Source organism: Oryx dammah, unplaced genomic scaffold, assembly GCF_014754425.2.
Source record: "Oryx dammah isolate SB20612 unplaced genomic scaffold, SCBI_Odam_1.1 HiC_scaffold_27, whole genome shotgun sequence".
Classification (NCBI taxonomy): domain Eukaryota; kingdom Metazoa; phylum Chordata; class Mammalia; order Artiodactyla; family Bovidae; genus Oryx; species Oryx dammah.
In genome coordinates this window covers 16,342,282-16,362,096 of record NW_024070211.1, presented here as the reverse complement: position 1 = coordinate 16,362,096, position 19,815 = coordinate 16,342,282, and the positions used below count along the sequence as shown (strand labels likewise).

The window sequence follows — 19,815 nt, the reverse complement described above, 5'->3', positions numbered from 1 at the left end:
GGGTGTCTATAGAGGAGCCTCGTGTGTGTGGTGTGAGGGGTCCACAGAGGAGCCTCGTGTGTGGTGTGACAGGGTCCACAGCGGAGCCTCATGTGTGGTGTGGCAGGGTCCACAGCAGAGCCTCGTGTATGTGTGTGGTGTGAGGGGTCCACAGAGGAGCCTCGTGTGTGGTGTGACAGGGTCCACAGCGGAGCCTCATGTGTGGTGTGAGGGGTCCACAGCTGAGCCTCGTGTATGTGTGTGGTGTGAGGGTTCCACAGAGGAGCCTCATGTGTGGTGTGAGGACTCTCAAGAGTCTTCTCCAACACCACAGTTCAAAAGCATCAATTCTTCGGCACTCAGCTTTCTTCATAGTCCAATCTCATATCCATACATGACCACTGGAAAAGCCATAGCCTTAACTAGATGGACCTTTGTTGACAAAGTGATGTCTCCGCTTTTTAATATGCTGTCTAGGTTGGTTATAACTTTCCTTCCAAGGAGTAAGTGTCTTTTAATTTCATGGCTGCAGTCACCATCTGCAGTGATTTTGGAGCCCCCCAAAATAAAGTCAGCCACTGTTTCCCTATCTATTTCCCATGAAGTGATGGGACCGGATGCCATGATCTTAGTTTTCTGAATGTTGAGCTTTAAGCCAACTTTTTCACTCTCCTCTTTCACTTTCATCAAGAGGCTTTTTAGTTCCTCTTCACTTTCTGCCATAAAGGTGGTTCAGTTCAGTTCAGTTCAGTCGCTCAGTTGTGTCCGACTCTTTGCGACCCCATGAATCGCAGCACGCCAGGCCTCCCTGTCCATCACCAACTCCCAGACTTCACTCAGGCTCACGTCCATCGAGTCAGTGATGCCATCCAGCCATCTCATCCTCTGTCGTCCCCTTATCCTCCTGCCCCCAATCCCTCCCAGCATCAGAGTCTTTTCCAATGAGTCAATTCTTTGCATGAGGTGGCCAAAGTACTGGAGTTTCAGCTTTAGCATCATTCCTTCCAAAGAAATCCCAGGTTACTGTGGGGCAAATAACTGAGCCCTGCTGGGCTTCCATCTTCTACTCTGCCTGAAGGCAACACTAGCATGAGGTGTGTGCCATGGCCCAGAGCTGCCTTTCCTAGGGTCTTAAGTCTGCACTGTGAGCTCACCACACTCATTTTCCCATCTGTACTGCTCACCCCTCCAAAGGTTTGGTCTGGAACAGCCCCTACTACCTTCAGCAGAACCCACTTCTCTGTAGTCCTGAGTTTAGTACACAATTTATCACTGCCTGGAACGTGTCCTCGGGGTACAGTGTCGCCTGGATCCTATTCAAGTTCTCTCCAAGGGAAAGGACAGGATGCCCAGGGACCCCAAGTTGGAAGATTTGTGGGGGATGGGCGCCCCCTGGTGGACATAGAGAAACTGCATGTGGCTCTCTTGTGTTCAGCCCCTTCCAGGAAAGAGCCATTCTGGGCCCTGGCCCCTAGCAAACACAGCCTGGGCCAAAAACAAGAACTTCCTCCTTCTCTGTTGCTGGAACCCCAGTCAGACGTGAAGGTCGATGGTCATTTCCCAAGCCTTCCCTCTGGACAGCTGATGGCCCATCTCAGGGTTCTTATCCTTTTTTTCCTGGAGTGCAGACTGCAGGCCTCCCAGAGCCAGAGCTGAGGCCAGAGTTGGCTCCTCTGTAGTCATGGGAGTCCCCTGGATTCTGGACCCTCTTGTTTCAAACTCCCTCTTGTTTGAAAGTGTTAGCCACTCAGTCATGTCTGACTCTTTGCGACCCTGTAAACTGTAGCCCGCCAAGGCTCCTCTGTCCATTGCCGTTCCCTTCTCCAGGGAATCTTCCCGACCCAGGAATTGAACCCGGGGTCTCCTGCACTGCAGGGAGATTCTTTACCAGCTGAATACCAGGGACACCCTCTCTCTTGTTTAGTTCTGTTGAAATGCATGGAGTGCAGTGTCCTCCTAGGGCAGGCATAGCTTTTGGCCACCTCTGGGCCCTATTGTAGGACTCCACACAGTGGCTGCTGCTCTGATGAGGCTCTAGTGCCTCAACTGATTGGATTTTGGGGTAGGGGCGGGGGTTCCCAGCTGTACTCTCTGGAACTCTGCCTCCCTTCCAGGCTGCCCCAGGCCTGAGGGCCAGGAGCTGGGGTCACCTCTCCACAGCTCCGTTGCTGGCCCAAGGGCCCAAAGGCCTCCCAGGTCCCAGTCCTTCCAGGACCCTGATGCCCAGTCTCCCCTGTGGCCTCCTGTGTCCTGGATGCAGGCCAGTCCTGCTTGCCTCAGGTCCCTGGCCACTTTGGTCCCTCCTGGTGGAAGTTGTTTTGTGAGGATGAAAACCCCGGTAACAGCTTTATTTGAGCTGGTGCAGTTCTGCTGTGTGGCTGCTTGTCCCTCCCAACCTCAACCCTTTGTAGGCAAGGACAGGGCTATCCTCAGCCTATGGAGACCTCAGTCTATGCCCACAGGGTCTGGTCTGAGCTCAGAGAGGTGATGAAGGCTCAAATAAGGAAATAGAGGTGAAACATTCTAAAACTGCCTGGGACATTGAACTTATATACTGGGTGAACGATATGTGCATTATTTATGGAGATGGCCTAGCAGCCAGTGACTGTTGTGGGATTCCACGAAGTTTTGGGCATAGCCAAGAACCCAGTTAGAAGGGTGTATGTGCCCTCGGGAGCTTTTCATCAAGGCTGCTGCCCATAGCAACATGAAGTGCCAGGTGGTCATTTGAGACAAGCTCATTTCACATGCACCCATGCTGGGGCCCAGCTGTGAGGCTCTTGGCAGCAAGCAGATGCTAGTGAAGCAGGAAGGAAGGAAGCAGATGCTAGTGAAGATTCCAGAAGGTACTGGGGACATCTGTTGTTTTTGCGACCAGCAGTCTTTACTGTTCTCTTGGCAATAATCTGAAACTGTCCAGTCTGCCTCCTGGATAATTTCCCCTCTCCCAATCTTAATCAAGCCTCACAGGAAGGATGTGGTTTGGTCCTGGCCAATCAGTGCCTGGAGGCCCCCTCTGGCTAAACAGATTGGCTCAAGTTGATCCAATCAGAGTGAGCCCTGAGATTTTTGCCTGAGTTGCTGGGAAGAGAACAAACTTGATTCTTGATTCTGAGCCTTGGGCATTGAACTTGGGCAGCTGAGTAAGAAGCTGAGGCTGCAGCCCACATGGATAGCAGCAGTGTTGAGCCAAGAAGCAGAGGAACCCTGAGTTTTCTGATGACATTGCTTGAGCCCCTGAGTCTAGCCATGCCTGAAGCTAGAACAATCTTTTGACTTGTTAATTATACATGTCAGTAAATTTCTTCTTAGCTTAGGCTGGTTCACGTTGGGTTTTTTGTGGTCTCTGAGTCATACACGAGAATACAGGGCTCCAGGCTCCAGTCTCCAAGGCCAACCAGGCTTCCATGAACAAAGACAACCTGAAGGAGGAGGAGCATGGAGGTGTGGGGGATTGCTTCTCTGGTGAGGTTTCCAGGTTGAGAGGGAACAGAGGGAGGTGAATCAGCCTTGGCAGAGGCTGTGATGCTCATGGCCTATCTCTCAGCAGGATGGCAGAATACTGCTGGATTCATTTTCAACTGGGGGTGGGCATTGGGGAGAGAGGGCCCGGGTCATCTGAGCTGCCCCTCATGTATCACCCGCCTGGAGACCCCCTTTCCCTCATCTCTAGTTCCAGGACTCTCTGGTCCTCTGATCTCCCAGTGACTCCAGAATTCCCACCTGTGCCTCACAGTCAAAGTCTCACTGAGCTAACTTGATTGCTCTCGAAGGCCAGAGGTGAGAGGTGAGACTCTTGTCTTTATGTCGCCTGGTGCCTCCCAACTGTCTCTCTGCCTCAAGTTGGGCCTGAGAGGTGAGATCCCCTGTGTGGAGAAGTGCTAGGCTAACCACTGTCAAAGGGTCTTCTTTCCACAGAACTCATGGGATCTTTAATATACCAAGGAGTCTGCAGGAAGGTTTACCATGCAGCTCGTCCCAAGTTTATTTGACCTGTATTTTTTTTCATAGTAAGTCTATTAACATGTTGAAGGACATTCATGTCCAGAAAAAGCTGATCTTGCACAAGGACCATCTCCAGGGCTCAGGGAATATTTGCTGAACTAAGCAGATGATGGGAGAGGATCCCCTTGGGAACTGGTTCCACAGTCTGGCTCTCAGAGCCCTGGAAGGGCCTCACGAAGGCTCCCTGGGCTGCAGGTGGCCTGGGGCCCTGTGCCCACAGCAGTTGCCCTTGTTAACACAGCCTGGGAGGTGACCTATCAGTAGGTTAGGGGGATAACAAAAGGGGAACTGGTACAGACCCTTCTAGAAAGCATTTGACCCTAAATATCAAGATTCACAAAATATGTACATACTTTTTTGTGATAGAAATTCACCTGCAATGCCATTCTGCATCCTAGAAAAATCTCTACCCCCTCTCACCCTTCTTGCCAGTCTCCCCACAGTGTCCCAGATCTGACTCTACTGGAGCCTGGGGCTTGGCCTGCTGGGCAGTCACCCAGCCTCAGAAAGGCTGAAGAATGGTGCGGGGTGGGGCGGGGAGAGGGGAAGGGTGTTCCCAGTCCCAGGGGGAAGTGACAGTGGTTTCTACAATTCTGACTCCTTTGTCAACATTGTCCCTGGTGAGCCGCTCTAATCATCATCATACCTACTAGTGAGTGTCTCTCCCCAGGAGAAGCTCCTTCCTTTCCTCTGAGACCAGTGTGGTCTGACCCATTTTAAAATTTGTATTTATTTATTCATTTTTGGCATGTGGGATCTTAGTTCCTCAACTAGGGATCAAACCTGTGCCCCCTGCATTGGAAATGCAGTCTTAACCACTGGACCACCAGAGAAGTCCCTGAATCCATTTTAAAGAAAAAACATTTTACTGACCTTGGCACATATGGGGTCCCATTATTAGGTGGGTGGGCTTTCTATTATTTTCCTGTTTTGCTTGGGGAGGGGATGGGAATCCTGCCAAAATCACAGATTTGACTTTTAAATGGTAGTCTCTTGTTATGCAACGACATTTTTCAGATGGGTACTCCCAGTGGCTACTGGCCTCCCAGGGAGGTCAAGGAGGTGTTTGTGAGCAGAGGCAAGGTTTTCCTCTGCAAATAATAGTGTGTCCTCCAGAACACCACCAAATCCACAACGGAGCTACCAGAATTCTGGGTCATAATGATACTATTTGAGAGCCTGGAAACACTGAGGATCACTATTGGTCATAAAACCATTTCAGTATCATGAAACATCTACTTTTAAGTAAATGTGAACCCTCCAAGAGCTTCCCAGGTGGTGCAAAGAATCAGCCTGCCATTGCAGGAGACACAAGAGATGCACGTTTGATCCCTTGGTCAGGAATATCCCCTGAAGTAGGAAGTGGCAACCCAGTCCAGTATTTTTGCCTGGAAAGTTCCATGGACAGAGGAGCCTAGTGGTCTACAGTCCATAGGGTTGCCAAGAGTCTGACGTGACTGAGGGACTGAGCCTCCACGCACGCACGCACAAACCCTCCAAGAAAAACCTTAGTTTAATTCTACCAAATACATTATATATGGTTGCTGAATACAAGTCAATTAAAAGAGAGTAACACTTAGACAATCTGCTGGAAGAGATGAGGTGGATTCCAGTTGGAGCCAAGGGTTGTAGTCCAAGTAACCAATATGTATGACCGACAATGTACCAGGAAAGAAATGACCATGATCAACTTCTGTAATAATAGCACAAAGCAGTGGAATGAAATTCTTTTTCTCTAAACAGGTAGACTAATCACGTACAGCTTGATTATACAGGGGTGTCCCGTGTACCATGCAGATGGCATATTGATAGCTCAAAATACACATTTTAGCCCAACACGAAAGCAATAATGATAATATACCTGAAACATTCAAGGTGACAATAATTTTCCTTATTCCCTTATAATTGAGAAGAGCTGTTGGGGGTTGATTTGAATGAATCAACTCACGTAAGAAATCATTCTAAAAAAATTGAGTAAATGCTATTTTTTAACTTTGAATATATTTCCTCCAAAAAACTGCAAGACTTTAAAAGCATTTCATGGAAACACGCAGCTGTTTCAGAGTTCAGAGCTGGGAGCTCAATACCTCTTTGTTGGTACTGCTGCCAGTGATGGTGATATTTGTGTGTTTAAGTATGTTTCTAATCCTCTGAAAGACATAATTTTAAACTAAAGGTTTTATCAGAGAGCCCCAAATGCTCTCTGTTCACAGAAATCTTTGTGTATCAGAAATGTTTTTCACAGTGTAACTAGACGAAAACAAATAACTAACAATTCTCTTTATTAAGTAGTTAGGTCAGAACAACTTATTCAGTATTAATGTCCTACTTACTAGCCGTCATATTATTTTGGAAAAAGAAAAGCCACATAAATAGAGAGCAAAAATATTTTTATTTCATTTATAATCACAAGGACTTACGAATGGAGTGTGTGTGCCTGTGGGACCCGGCACAGCTTTTCCAACCTGGAGTCATATTGGACCACACCCCTCATTTCCTCTTCACAATGATTTTCAGCAGTGTGTAACAGATGTCCTGGACCATTACATTGCTTTTAAAAACTAAAAGATCCTGTGCCACCCGTGTGAATTCACTGCAGTGCCCTGGGGTGCCTCAGTGTACAGATTGGGAAACAAATGTATTGGGTTGGCCAGAAAGTTCGTTTGGGTTTTTGGTACGCTGCCATGGAAAAGCCCAAACGGACTTTTTGGCCAACCCGATATTTACTAAATTTCTGCTTCTCACTCCACTGCATCGCATTTCTCAGGTTCTTCAAAGCCATAGTCAAAGCTGCTCAGTTTCATACCAAATAAAAGCACCTGAAGGAGCTGCTAAGTGGCTTTATGTTTTCACTTTGAGGGCCATTTTAACGGTGCATTTATGGAAGGTGGCAAAACGAGTACCAGGTCACTAGCCAGAAATTCTAAAAGTAAACTCGCCAGTACACAGGGATTGGTGAGCATACGCGCGCCCTGGGGCGCTCTCTGGTTGTGGTGTGAAGGATAAATGGGGGTGCGGGGCAGGCATGCCGCTGGCTGGACCGGCCCCAGAAGGTTATAGGAACTTTAGCAGGGGCAGTGGGGATGGAGGACACGATGGGGGAGATGCTTATGGAAGCTGAGTCAACAGGCTCCCGTCTACTGGATGGCGGGCAGCCCACCCTCCCTACTAACCTCCAGAAGGCCCCATCATCCCCCACACCTGGGCAGATTAAAAAAAAATAATAATTATTTATTTATTTGGCTGTACTGGGTCTTTTGTTGCTGTGCAGGTGTTTCTCGAGTTTCCGCGAGCCCAGGCTTCTCTCTCATCACGGTGTGTGTGGGCTTCTCACTGCAGTGACTCCTATTGTTGCAGAGCGTGGCCTCTCTTGAGCGCGCCGGCTTCAGTAGTTGCAGCACTCGGGCTCAGGAGCACAAACTCAGTAGCCGTGGCGCACGGGCTTAGTTGCTCGGCCGCGTGTGGGATCTTCCCGGATCAGGGGTCGAACCTGCAGGAGTTGCATTGGCAGGCAGATTCAACGGCTGAGCCACCAGGAAAGTCCTAGGCAGATGTTTCTATCCAGCCATCCCCTCCAAGCCTGAGGAGTGGAGAGCAAGGATGTCAGCACGGGCATCGTGCCCTGCTTCCTCCTCACCCTCCTCTCCATCCTTCACCAGGTGCAAGGGGCAGGTGGTCACTCCTCCCACAGGGCAGGGCTTTCCCCATCACACCCGGAGGTCTTTGTAGTATCAAGCCTGGCACATCTGGTTCTTACTTTGTTGATGACAGGTTAAAGAGTGTAAAAATCTTTCTGTTTTGAGTCAAACCTGTCTTTCCAGACTGCTGGCTTGCTGTGGGGGCTTGTCAATCCTTGTTTCAGGGTCAAGGGCTGAATGCTAACTTCTTTCCATTTTTTCACCTCCTCATTTCAGGCATGATGCCACTGCACTACCCTGTTTTCTTCAGAGCAAACTGATTACCATCTGAAGTTATCTGCTTTCTGTCTCTTCTTATTAGGCACTCGTGGTAGGGACTTCACTCATCTTGTCCAGCAAGTGTCTCCATCACTTAAAACAGTGTCTGGCACATAAAAAGTGCTCAATAAGTATGTGTGGAGTGAACGTATAATGCTTAAAGAATTTGACAAGCATGTTTTCAACATCAGTTCAGTTCAGTTCAGTTCAGTCGCTCAGTCGTGTCCGACTCTTTGCGACCCCATGAATCGCAGCATGCCAGGCCTCCCTGTCCATCACCATCTCCCAGAGTTCACTCAGACTCACGTCCATTGAGTCCGTGATGCCATCCAGCCATCTCATCCTCGGTCGTCCCCTTCTCCTCCTGCCCCCAATCTCTCCCAGCATCAGAGTCTTTTCCAATGAGTCAACTCTTCGCATGAGGTGGCCAAAGTACTGGAGTTTCAGCTTTAGCATCATTCCTTCCAAAGAAATCCCAGGGTTGATCTCCTTCAGAATGGACTGGTTGGATCTCCTTGCAGTCCAAGGGACCCTCAAGTCTTCTCCAACACCACAGTTCAAACGCATCAATTCTTCGGTGCTCAGCCTTCTTCACAGTCCAACTCTCACATCCATACATGACCATAGGAAAAACCATAGCCTTGACTAGACGGACCTTAGTCAGCAAAGTAATGTCTCTGCTTTTGAATATACTATCTAGGTTGGTCATAACTTTTCTTTCAAGGAGTAAGCATCTTTTAATTTCATGGCTGCAGTCACCATCTGCAGTGATTTTGGAGCCACAAAAAATAAAGTCTGACACTGTTTCCTCTGTTTCCCCATCTATTTCCCATGAAGTGATGGGACCAGATGCCATGATCTTCGTTTTCTGAATGTTGAGCTTTAAGCCAACTTTTTCACTCTCCTCTTTCACTTTCATCAAGAGGCTTTTTAGTTCCTCTTCACTTTCTGCCATAAGGGTGGTGTCATCTGCATATCTGACGTTATTGATATTTCTCCCGGCAATCTTGATTCCAGCTGGTGTTTCTTCTAGTCCAGCGTTTCTCATGATGTACTCTGCATAGAAGTTAAATAAGCAGGGTGACAATATACAGCCTTGACGTACTCCTTTTCCTATTTGGAACCAGTCTGTTGTTCCATGTCCAGTTCTAACTGTTGCTTCCTGACCTGCATACAGATTTCTCAAGAGGCAGGTTAGGTGGTCTGGTATTCCCATCTCTTTCAGAATGTTCCACAGTTTATCGTGATCCACACAGTCAAAGGCTTTGGCATAGTCAATAAAGCATAAATAGATGTTTTTTTGGAACTCTCTTGCTTTTTCCATGATCCAGCGGATGTTGACAATTTGATCTCTGGTTCCTCTGCTTTTTCTAAAACCAGCTTGAACATCAGGGAGTTCATGGTTCACGTTTTGCTGAAGTCTGGCTTGGAGAATTTTGAGCATTACTTTACTAGCATGTGAGATGAGTGCAATTGTGCGGTAGTTTGAACATTCTTTTGCATTGCCTTTCTTTGGAATTGGAATGAAAACTGACTTTTTCCAGTCTGGCACATAAAAAGTGCTCAATAAGTATGTGTGGAGTGAATGTATAATACTTAAAGAATTTGACAAGCATGTTTTCAATATACACTAACTAAAAAAAAAAAAAAAATCCCCAATTTAACAACATTTTAGGGATAGGGCAGCTGGAAGAAAATGAAGAGCCTGCAAAGTAACAAGGAGCAAACGCTCAGGAACGGGGCTCCCAGGACCCCAGCAGGTAAAACAAGAAGGGCTGGATGGGGGCAGGGGCTCAGTGGAGTTCTCTGATGCCTCAGAGGAGACGCGGCCACAAGCCAGGTGAGACAGCAGAGGCAGAGTGCAGAGTGCGAGGAGATAATTCTGGGGAACTTGACTCTGTGGAGAAAGAAGAGGATGAAGCAGGAGCTGAAGGCTATGCAGGATTGAAGGAAAGCCTTTTTTTAAAAATTCATCTTTTTTTTAGGGTAATTTGAACATGTTTTGTCGGCTGAGAGTTGAAGGATCCAGAGAGGGCTTTCCTGATTTTTTCTGCACTGCGTGTCATCTCTTCCTTTGAATGCCCACCTTGTCCTTTTCTCGTGGCAGGCACTTATAACTGATCAACTGGAGACGATGCTCGGAAATGCCGACCTGTGCTCTCTAACTGGTACACAGTGTGGCCTGAATGGGCCAGATCCCCTCTGCCAGACTGCGCGTCCTCCAACTCCCATGCCCGCCTGGGGCCAGACTCAGGGCTTCAGCACATGCCCCATCACAGAAACCACCCAGCACTCTGGCCAGTAACACAGATGGGAAGGTGGATGAGACGGCTGACTCACGTCACACAGGAAACCTTAACCAAAACTCTCTAAATAAGCCTGTGTTTGAAAGAGTCTCTTAAGTTCTCCCAAGTCTTTCTCAAATGCCATGCTGCCTGGGGCTTTTCTGTCCTCCTCTAAAGATGACAAAGTTCCTCTGGATGGCCCCAAGCAACTGGACAGGTCAGAACTTGCACAGGTCAGAACAGGCCACTTGCACAAGTCAGAACTGGGACTGCCTTTGTTCCTTAAGCACGCTGCTTGGAGATCTCAGTTTATCTTATGGTCACCAGTGGACACATTATGTCTCTAATACTGAATGCCAGTATTTTGGATTAAAAAAAAAAAAGTAAAAGTGGGTCAAGCTTTTGCTTTCCAAAAATGCCTTGTCTTTTCTCAGCATCAACCTGTCTCTTTCCTTTTTCCTGGACTGTCTTCTCCCCAGAATCCACCCAGGGAAGGCTCTCGGGCCTGGACACATCCTGATGGAGAAAGTACTTCCCAAAGGGCTTCTCCACCTGCTTAGACTTCTTTCACTGCCCTGCTCCACTCACCCACCCAGCCAGCACTGTCAGGGACACACTGTGTTGTATTTGTATCTCTGTTGAAATACAGGGACAGTGCTGTATTTCAAAGATTGTTCCACAGACCACCTGTAGCAGAATCAGCCGGGGTGCTTCCATAGGCAGGTATCTGGGCCTGACATTTCTGGGTCATCATTTCTGGGGATGGGCAGATGTCCATAAATGTTAGAGAAACAGTGGCTGTACACTGTGCCAGGTCTGATCTGAATGCATCTCCTTCCAATAACATTTTGTGATCTTTAATACATCCACCCCCAACCCCACACAGATTTTCAGGCATTTGGACCAGCACTTACCCTACAAGGGCTGACCTGAACCCACCAAGGATCCTGGTCCCTGTAGCTCCCGTGTCCTCTCTTTCCGCCTGGCCTGTACCACCTCCCTTCTCCTCCCACCATAGCATTCAGTTATTCCCCCCATCAGTTCAAGTCCCACTTGTGCTTGGAACTCCTTGATCGGCATTGTTCCCAAGCACACGCTTTTCTTCCTTGTTTCATGGTTTGCTGTTGTTGTTCAGTCACTCAGTCATGTCTAACTCTTTGCGACCCCATGGACTGCAGCAGGGCAGGCTTCCCTGTCTTCCACTATCTCCTGGAGTTTGCTCAAACCCATGTCCATTGAGTCAGCGATGCCATCCAACCATCTCATCCTTTGTCATCCACTTCTCCTCTTGCCTTCAATCTTTCCCAGCATCAGGGTCTTTTCCAATGAGTTTGCTCTTCTCGTCAGGTGGCCAAAGTACTGGAGCTTCAGCTTCAGCATCAGTCCTTCCATTGAGTATTCAGGCTTGGTTTCCTTTAGGATTGACTTGTTTGATCTCCTTGCTCTCCAACGAACTCTCAAGAGTCTTCTTGAGCACCACAGTGAAAAAGCATCAGTTCTTTGCAAATGTTCAATATTTCCTGAGCACATGTACCTTGGAGAGATGGCGAGCTTCTAAGAAGGACTGGGCCATGGTTCTTTTTGTTTTTCTCAGAGCAGCTAGCAAAGCAGTGCTAGCTGGGTGGGTGACTGGAGCAGGGCAGTGAAGGAAGTCTAAGCAGGTGGAGAAGCCCCTTGGGAAGTCTTTTTTTCTCCATCAGGATGTGTCCAGGCCCAAGAGCCTTCCCTGGGGAGATTCTGGGGAGAAGACACGGTCCAGGAAAAAGGAAAGAGACAGGTTGATGCTGAGAAAAGACAAGGCATTTTTGGAAAAAGAAAAGCTTGACTCACTTTTATCTTTTTTTTTTAATCCAACCTTTGGTATTTAAAAATTAGGTTTTGAAGATAACAGATCTAAGAATGGAGTCATCACTGAAAGATGGAGATACAGTACTAAAAATGTTCTGCTTCTCCTCCCACCCACAGATGCAAACAGGCCCTTTGCGGTAACAGATGGAAGGAGAGCAGGGATCTAGGAGCAGGGGCTCCACCACGAGGGCCCACTCAGTGTATTTTCCCTCCTCTGGCCTCAGACCTTACTACTTTAGGAACCAGAAAATTTTGCTTAAAAAAAATTTTTTTTGGATGTGGACCATTTTTTAAAGTCCTTTATTGAATTTGTTACAATACTGCTTCTCTTTTATGTTTGTTTTCTTGGTAGTGAGGCATGTGAGAAGGCATGTACATTAGAAGGTGAGGTCTTAACCCCTGGGCCTCCAGGGTAGTCCCAGAACCAGAAGACTTTTCATAGCTGGTATTTTATAAAGTACAGTGAAGGCTACTGATAGTTCACAGGTAAGTTCCTAAAAAAGAACCCTTTCTTGTTGTTCTCTGTGTTTTGTTTTTTAAACTCTTTTGGCCACCCTGCTCAGCATGAGGGATCTTAGTGCCCAATCAGAGATCAAACCTGAGTCCCTTGCATTGCAAGGCAGATACTTAGCCCCTGAACCACCAAGGAAGTCCCCAGAACCCATTTTAGTTTTCTTTCTATTGTCAGACTTAAAAAGCACTGCAGATATAACTTCTGCTCCCCTACACGGGCTCCCTCTGACCTCGGTTTTCAAGGTCTCCCAGCATCGCTCCCCATCCAGGTACTTCCCCATCACTGTTCTCCAGGTGAGTTTAGGGAGACCTTTTCTTCATTTTGTAACTTCTAGTGTCTCGTTTAAGAAGAGTCCTTACTCAACCAGCTTAGAACTTCCAACCTCTCTGGAAACCTCTTGAACAAATGCACATTATAAAAGAAGGGGAAAAGTTAAAAACAATAGACAAATGGAGGGCACATGTATGTTGTAGAAGAGAGCCACTAAATACCACATCTAAAAGACAAACGTCAAGGTCATGGGTCTTGCTCAAGTGTGTTGTACGTTCTTGGAAAGCAGTGACTGAAGCACTCAGGAACTGCAAGATCAGTCCTCTCTGGAGCAAAACAGAGCTGTGATCCTACAGTCTGATAAATGTCATTCTTCCCATCATGGAGCCAGGTTCACATTCCAAAAAAAGGAGAAATCAAAGAAGTGTCATGCTAAAGACGTAGGAATATTTTAATTAACATGTTTTAATTATGTAATAATAATAATATCAGTCTATTTTACAAGTTAAATGTATGAGAATGTATGAAATAGAAACGGTAGGAAAAAACTAAACGCGGGTCAGGAACATGAAGTTTTCCAAAACCAGGGGCCAAAAGATGTGTTGCCTGCAGGGCCCAAAGAGGAGGCAGGGAGGGTGATGGGAACAGCTCAAGGTGTGTGTCTGTCCCCGGGTCTACTCCAGGAAGGAGTCGAGGCATGCCCTCTGCCCTGGTCTGGGACTGGGAGTTTATACTCTGGTCAACGGAAGATGGTGGCTTGAGAGAAAAAAGCCATCTGGTTACCTACACAGAGCTGGTCCCCTGGTGGCAGCAGGTGGGTTTTGCCGTAGAAGGAATCAGGGGTGAAAGTGCCAAAAATCAAAGGTGTAGAGGAAAAAAGTAAACAGTTTCCTCCATCCCCCTAAAAAAATGAATTCTTGAAATGCACACACATTCTTCTCTCAAACGTAGAAAAGCCTCACTCTGGATGTGCTTACGAGAAGATCGTCGTCAAAAAACTTTGTCTCTATGATAACATTTCCACTGTAAGTCAGAAGAGAGGGCAGAAGAGTGAGCGTGTTAGCAACAGATTTCATTTCCACAAAGTAGTTTTGGTCTGGGTCTACTGGGCCCATGGACATGCACTCACCTATACAACCTTGGCTTGGGGATATTAAGATCACATGGGGTTAGACATCTCACATGACCTTTTAACTTATGTGATGAAGTTCATCTTCTTCAAGTTTAGAAATCAGAAGAGGGAGCATGTCTTAACCCACAGTACACCCAAGGCCCTCTGAGTGCTCTGCCTGCAGAGGTGCCTATAAATACGACTTCCTGGTTCACGTGAAAACCTGAGACCGCAGGGGTGGTATCTTTTCCTATAAAACACACTCTGGTGGAAGCTGTGGGTTGGCCTGTCCTGCATCTTTCTCACTTTGGATAACAGCACTCTGTTCTTCTCTTGAGGGAACCCCTATCTCCAGTCCATGGTCAGTCAAGTGGCCCCTCCCTTGATTGACAAAGGGGCAGGCACAGCATATAATTTGAGCCAATCAGAATCTCCCCTGAGCAAAATCCTTCCTATGGCTGCTCCTTGAGGAATCCATCCATGATTCCTGCCACCTGCTGTCCTGTAAGCCAGAGTCAATTTCTGTGCTTTATGGCTCAATAACCCCAAACAATACGCCTGTTTTGTACACAGTGTGCAATTTCATTCTTCTCGGTGGGTATGTCAGTGTTTCCAAATCAAACTCCTCTCGAACTGAGTTAAAAGCAAGAGTGGTGCTATTCTGGGGTTCTAAAAAGTAAGACAACTTAAATAACCTGAATATATTATCATAGACTTGCTGGTGTTAGCACCTGAAAGAAATCAGGCCTGGCCAAGAAGTCAAGTAAGGGTCAACAAAATCTAAAAAATGCCCATCTACTTACGACACTATACTTTCCTAGGGTAGTTAATATCTACCAGATACATTTTTGCTGGTAATTAATTATAAAAAAATGGGTAAATAAGGAACTCAAAATCTGACTGATTAAATATAAATTTATGTTATTTTATAATTTATACCATTATATAGTTATAGTATTTTATAGTTTATACTATTATGTAAATAAAAATCTATCCAAGACATAAAAAAACCTCTATTTACAAATTCAATGTGATTTTCATTAAGGACCTGTTTAAAGAGGTGATCCAATATCACACAATTATCTATTTGTGTATATGATTTGCTACCAGGCAGTACTGCTAAAACCTTTAAAAGACTAAAATCTTTTCCCAAGAGAAAATGGTAGGTAGGCAATGACTGACTGATGTGGGGGACAAAGGACAAACTAATTATTCTTTGAGCAGGAAGCAAATTTATAAAAATGGTAAGTGAGTCTCTGAAAAACTACAATCAAACATCATCCTCTAAAACAGAATTAGGACTTTGCCAGATTCTGCTGAGGGTCAAAAGAAGTACAGAGTATCTGAAGTTTGATAGTCAGGAAAGGGAGCAAATTAGCATAGATTTAATTTATGTTATGTGCTAGTTTCCTTACATACGATCTCATTTTATCCTCACTCTACCTCTGTGAGACAGGATTATTAATTCTCTGCTTAGAGAGAAGAGTAAGGCCCAGAGAAGTAAAGTGCATAGCCCAAGTAAAGTACACAGCTAGTCAGGGTTAATCAGGAATTTAGTCTAAAGGTCTAGTCTGAAGTTTTTAATTCTCTCCACGCTATCATACTGTCTTTTTCACGTGACTGACGTCAGTGAGCTGTAACCTTGGACACCCTGGATACTCTTACCCTGCTCTCCACCTAGGCTGCCTGCCTGCTGAACGGAACCACATGTCCCATGTGCCTGGACTTGCTCTTCAAGACACCTCCACCGTCCCTGCGACCCACTCACTCACGTTAGCACGCTGGCTGGCATCATCTGGGACTCGGGTGCGGCCTCTATCAGGGACTGCCAGGTGTTTGTTGAGTTAGGGATCACAAAGCCAAACTCGAAGAACCATTCTGAAGGAAGAAGGAAAAGTGGGTAAGCTGGAGCCCTAGGCAGAGTCTCAGGGCTCTGTGTCCCCATCCTTTTGAGCAAGCCTCTTCCTACCTCAGGAACCACCAATGAAGCCATCAGAAACCTCCCAGGCCAGAGGCCACGACAAAGGACATGGAAGCCCCCTGAACCACACCAGAGGCCTGTTCCTATGCTCTGAGATCTAAAGGACTAGGATCAGCAGCATTTTCTTATAAGTAGGCTGGATGTAAATTATACACAGAGGCAGAGAATAGGCCTTTTCACTTGTCACTTCAGATCTAAGACACAGAGTGCACTCTTACACTCAATGGTGAAGAAAACTCACTGCAGGGTGCCCTTGCCAGTGGAATCTGTATGTGACAGCATGGAGAGCACTGTACCAGGGCCTAACCAGCAGCTTCCTCATGACCACATCAGTGACAAAGCTGGCACCACCCCTAGGCCCTCCAGGGTCAGTAATCCTCTCATTGGGCTCAGAGCCCCTCACAGTTGCCAGCTTTGTTTCTGCTTTTTGCCCAAGCTCCCCATCTGCCAGGGTGTAGGAACCCTATCCAAGCTGAGTTGCAAAATGGATGTTACTAAAGCAGGGCTTTAGTTCCCTGAGTCTTGACTTCTGCCCCTGTCACCCTAAGCCCAGATACGAGGCATGTAGGCAGCAGAATACCTTCCAGACATTGCCCTTTGAAGTAGACTTTTTGTTCCAGGCGGAATTTTTCCATTTGCTCTGCTGAAGAGAAGTTCAGTTCTCGAGACACTGCCTTGCATTTGAGGATTTTCTTGGGAACACGGGCTGGTAAAGAAAAAGAAATACTGAAACCATTTCTGGGAGCTTCTTAGAGATGATTTAGAGCATATCTTATCTATGCTAATTCTCAGAGAATGCCTCGGTAACAGAATAATACTTTTTGATTAAAGGCAGAGGTCCCAAATTGGTCCAATGCATCTGACTGAAAGATCTTCAAGGTATACCAGATTTAGTGCACAGAAAGGCCTTACCCAGCCCCTCTTATCAGGAAGGAGGCTGAATGGGAGCCTTCTTTCTAGTCTGTCCTGTCGGTTTTAACCCCTTGGTTTTTCTTTTATTTCAGTGAGATAAAAACACAAATTTTCTTTCAGAAAAAAAGTCAAGATCTTACTTTGTATCTTTGGGTATGTTCTAATGGTAAAATTTCAGCACAGAGTTGGTTTTGGGAAGTAGGAGAAAGAAACATAAGGAAGGCACTAGAAATCTCAGCATCACATGGATGGACGTGCTATGCCTGTAGAGGCCTGTCCACTGGTGGTGCTGTGTCAACTCAGCTCCGACACCCCGGGCCTGCTCTGCGTCATCAGCCCTGTGCAGAAAAGGGTGGAAAGTACCTTCATGCTCCACGCCAGGGACTGACAGGTCTTCTGTTCCTTGCCAGAGTATCTTCCCTGTCTCAGCATCCCGAAGGTTCATCCAATTTCTGATTAAGTATATTAAGGAAAAAGAAGACCCTAAAGCCTCCTACTTTGTCCTTCAGGTATTTCAGATGTGCTCCTATTGACTCCTGTTTACTTCTCAGCAAGCAGGCCTGACTGCTAAGTGCCAAGAAAGCAAATACAAATGTGGAAGAGAGTGCATAAGACATCTAAAGAAGATGCAGAGACCCAGGGGAGATATTTTTATCTGCAACATGAGAGCTCACAGATGGTACACGTCTAGCAATTGCAAGAAAGAGGTAGAAAATGAACAGTGCAAAATTTAAAATAAAATTTTCCAACAGAAACTGGCCAGCTGAGATAAAAAGACCTGAAGAAACAGGTATGAGAGAAATCCCAAGACATGACTCATGGAGATCGCCCTACAGTGAAAATCACTGTCCATAAGCGTTACTCACAAATCCAGACCTCTCAAGGAATGCTTTTTTTTTTTGGCTGTGCCACTTAGCTTCTGGGATTTTAGTTCCTTGACTAGGGATTGAACTTGGGCCCAGCAGTGAAAGCACAGAGTCCTAACCACTGCCAAGGAGTTCCAGTTCCCTCAAGTAGCTTTCTTCCCCCCCTCACAATCAATATAAAGTCATTTATTTTTAAATTGGCAATAAAATTATCAAGTTTATATTTTAAAAAACGGGACAAAAAACACTTCAATTTGTATTCCAAATGGTAAGCCCCAGGCCTCAATCTCAGGAAAGCCAGGGTCTGAGACTGGAATTTGGCTGTCCTTGCTGGAGCCAGGCCCGTGAAGGACATCATAGCCACAAGCAAAAGGGGGTCCCCTCGGCTCTGTCCGAGTTAAGTAGCTGCTGCAAAGGAAGCCAATGGGCTATGTCTGGGTTAGGCTGCTCCCCTAGCCTAGAAACCATTAAAGTCAAAGCTGAGATATCAATCTGGGAGGCTGGCAGGCAGAGACCAGCAGGGAGCCTAAAGAGGTCACAAGGGCTCAGCATAGTCTTTACACTTACAAATTTCCTAGTTGTTGTTTCCTTCAAGACAAGTGGGGAGGCAGGGACAAGGGATCTATCAAGTCCATTAACCTGGGAGCAGGAAGAACTGCTGAGTAGACCTTGGCCTCCTCAAGCTGGGCACAGGACACCCAACGGTCACGGGGATGATATCAAACTGCTGTGGGATGTTCTCAGGACAAACCTAGCCTAGGCAGCAAGAGGGGACAGGCGTCAAGCTTGCCATACCATCTATTTGCTATGTAGAAAAACCCAATGGGGACTCACTTAGTCCTCACCCCAGTGATCTACGATTCTCTGAGGGCCTGAGCAGAAAACAAGTTTCCCAATGACGTGGGAAGATCACATTTCTATCACAATTCATTGCAAGTAGGCGAATGTCTCTTACCTAATTTTTAGCCTGTGTACATGCTAAGTCACTTCAGTCACGTTCAACTCTTTGCCACCCTATGGATCTTAGCCTGACAGCTTCCTTTGTCCATGGAATTCTCCAGGCAGGAATACTGGCGGTTCCCCCTGCCCTCCTCCCAACCCAGGGACCAAAAGCACATCTCCTGCATCTCGTGCATTGGCAAGCAGGTTCTTTACCCCCGTTTTGAGGTTATAATATCCTCATTTCCAGTTCCCTACTTCCTGAGATACATGCATATATGTACATACATGTCACACATATGATTATAAAAATACATTTGGAACACATAAAATGACTGAATGTTCATAGATGCCTCAGTCTGAAACATCCTGAACCTGAACCTCAAGCACCTCATTCCCGGTCTACTTTAAGATGCCTGGTTACTCTGGGCCTCAAGGCAATGGCTTCACAAACATCACTTTAACAGTAAACAGCCCATTCCCAAGACAGAGACACAGAAACAGTGACCCCACATCTCCAGCCTTTACAGATGACTGTCTCAGGTGGCGCCTCCTTGAGTCAACATGAAGGAGTACAATATAGACAGAGATGGAAGTTGGCCATCGAGCTGAACACATGCAGAGCTTAACTGAAGGCTGCATTCCAAAGAAGTCAGCTTCCAAGACCAAAATGACCTCCACTATTCCCTCCTATTGCCAGGTCAGGGATAATGAGCTGTGAGAACTGGGACCCTGCCCCTGGGACTGCCCCAGTCCCCTGGGATGAAAGACAAAGTTGAGAGATACTTTTAGAAAGAAAAAAAGACAAAAGGATAGAAAATGAGAGTAAAGATACAAAAACTGGACCTAGTACAACAGGGCCAACATCTAGCAAATATAACTTTGAGAAAGAAGAGAAAAAACCAAGGAGAGGAAGTCATCAAAAAAATGAATTCAAGAAAATGTCCCAGAATGAAAAGGTCCAGCAAGGGCCTGAATCGCATCACTGTGAACTTGCAGAACATCAAGGTTAAAAGACAAGCTTCCAGAAGGAAAATGAGTTGTTACCCAAAAGGTCAAAATCAGAATGCATAAGACTTTTCAACAGGGACTCTGGAGGACAGAAAAAAATGGAGCAGTGCCTTTAAAATTCTTAAAGAAATGATTCCT

At 46.4% G+C, this 19,815-nt stretch overlaps 1 protein-coding gene across 1 annotated transcript in view; it reads right to left on the bottom strand.

The window, feature by feature from the left end:
* Nucleotides 1–12,359: 12,359 nt before the first annotated feature.
* PDE6D (phosphodiesterase 6D) overlaps nt 12,360–19,815 on the bottom strand; it is a 54,898-nt gene continuing 47,442 nt past the window's right edge. The window contains exons 2-5 of the mRNA XM_040228118.1: nt 17,225–17,313; nt 16,530–16,655; nt 15,741–15,846; nt 12,360–13,880 (exon numbers count right to left, since the gene is read on the bottom strand). Coding sequence (XP_040084052.1) covers nt 13,799–13,880; nt 15,741–15,846; nt 16,530–16,655; nt 17,225–17,313 — 403 coding nt within the window. The 3' untranslated portion in view covers nt 12,360–13,798. The remainder of the gene's footprint in view (nt 13,881–15,740; nt 15,847–16,529; nt 16,656–17,224; nt 17,314–19,815) is intronic.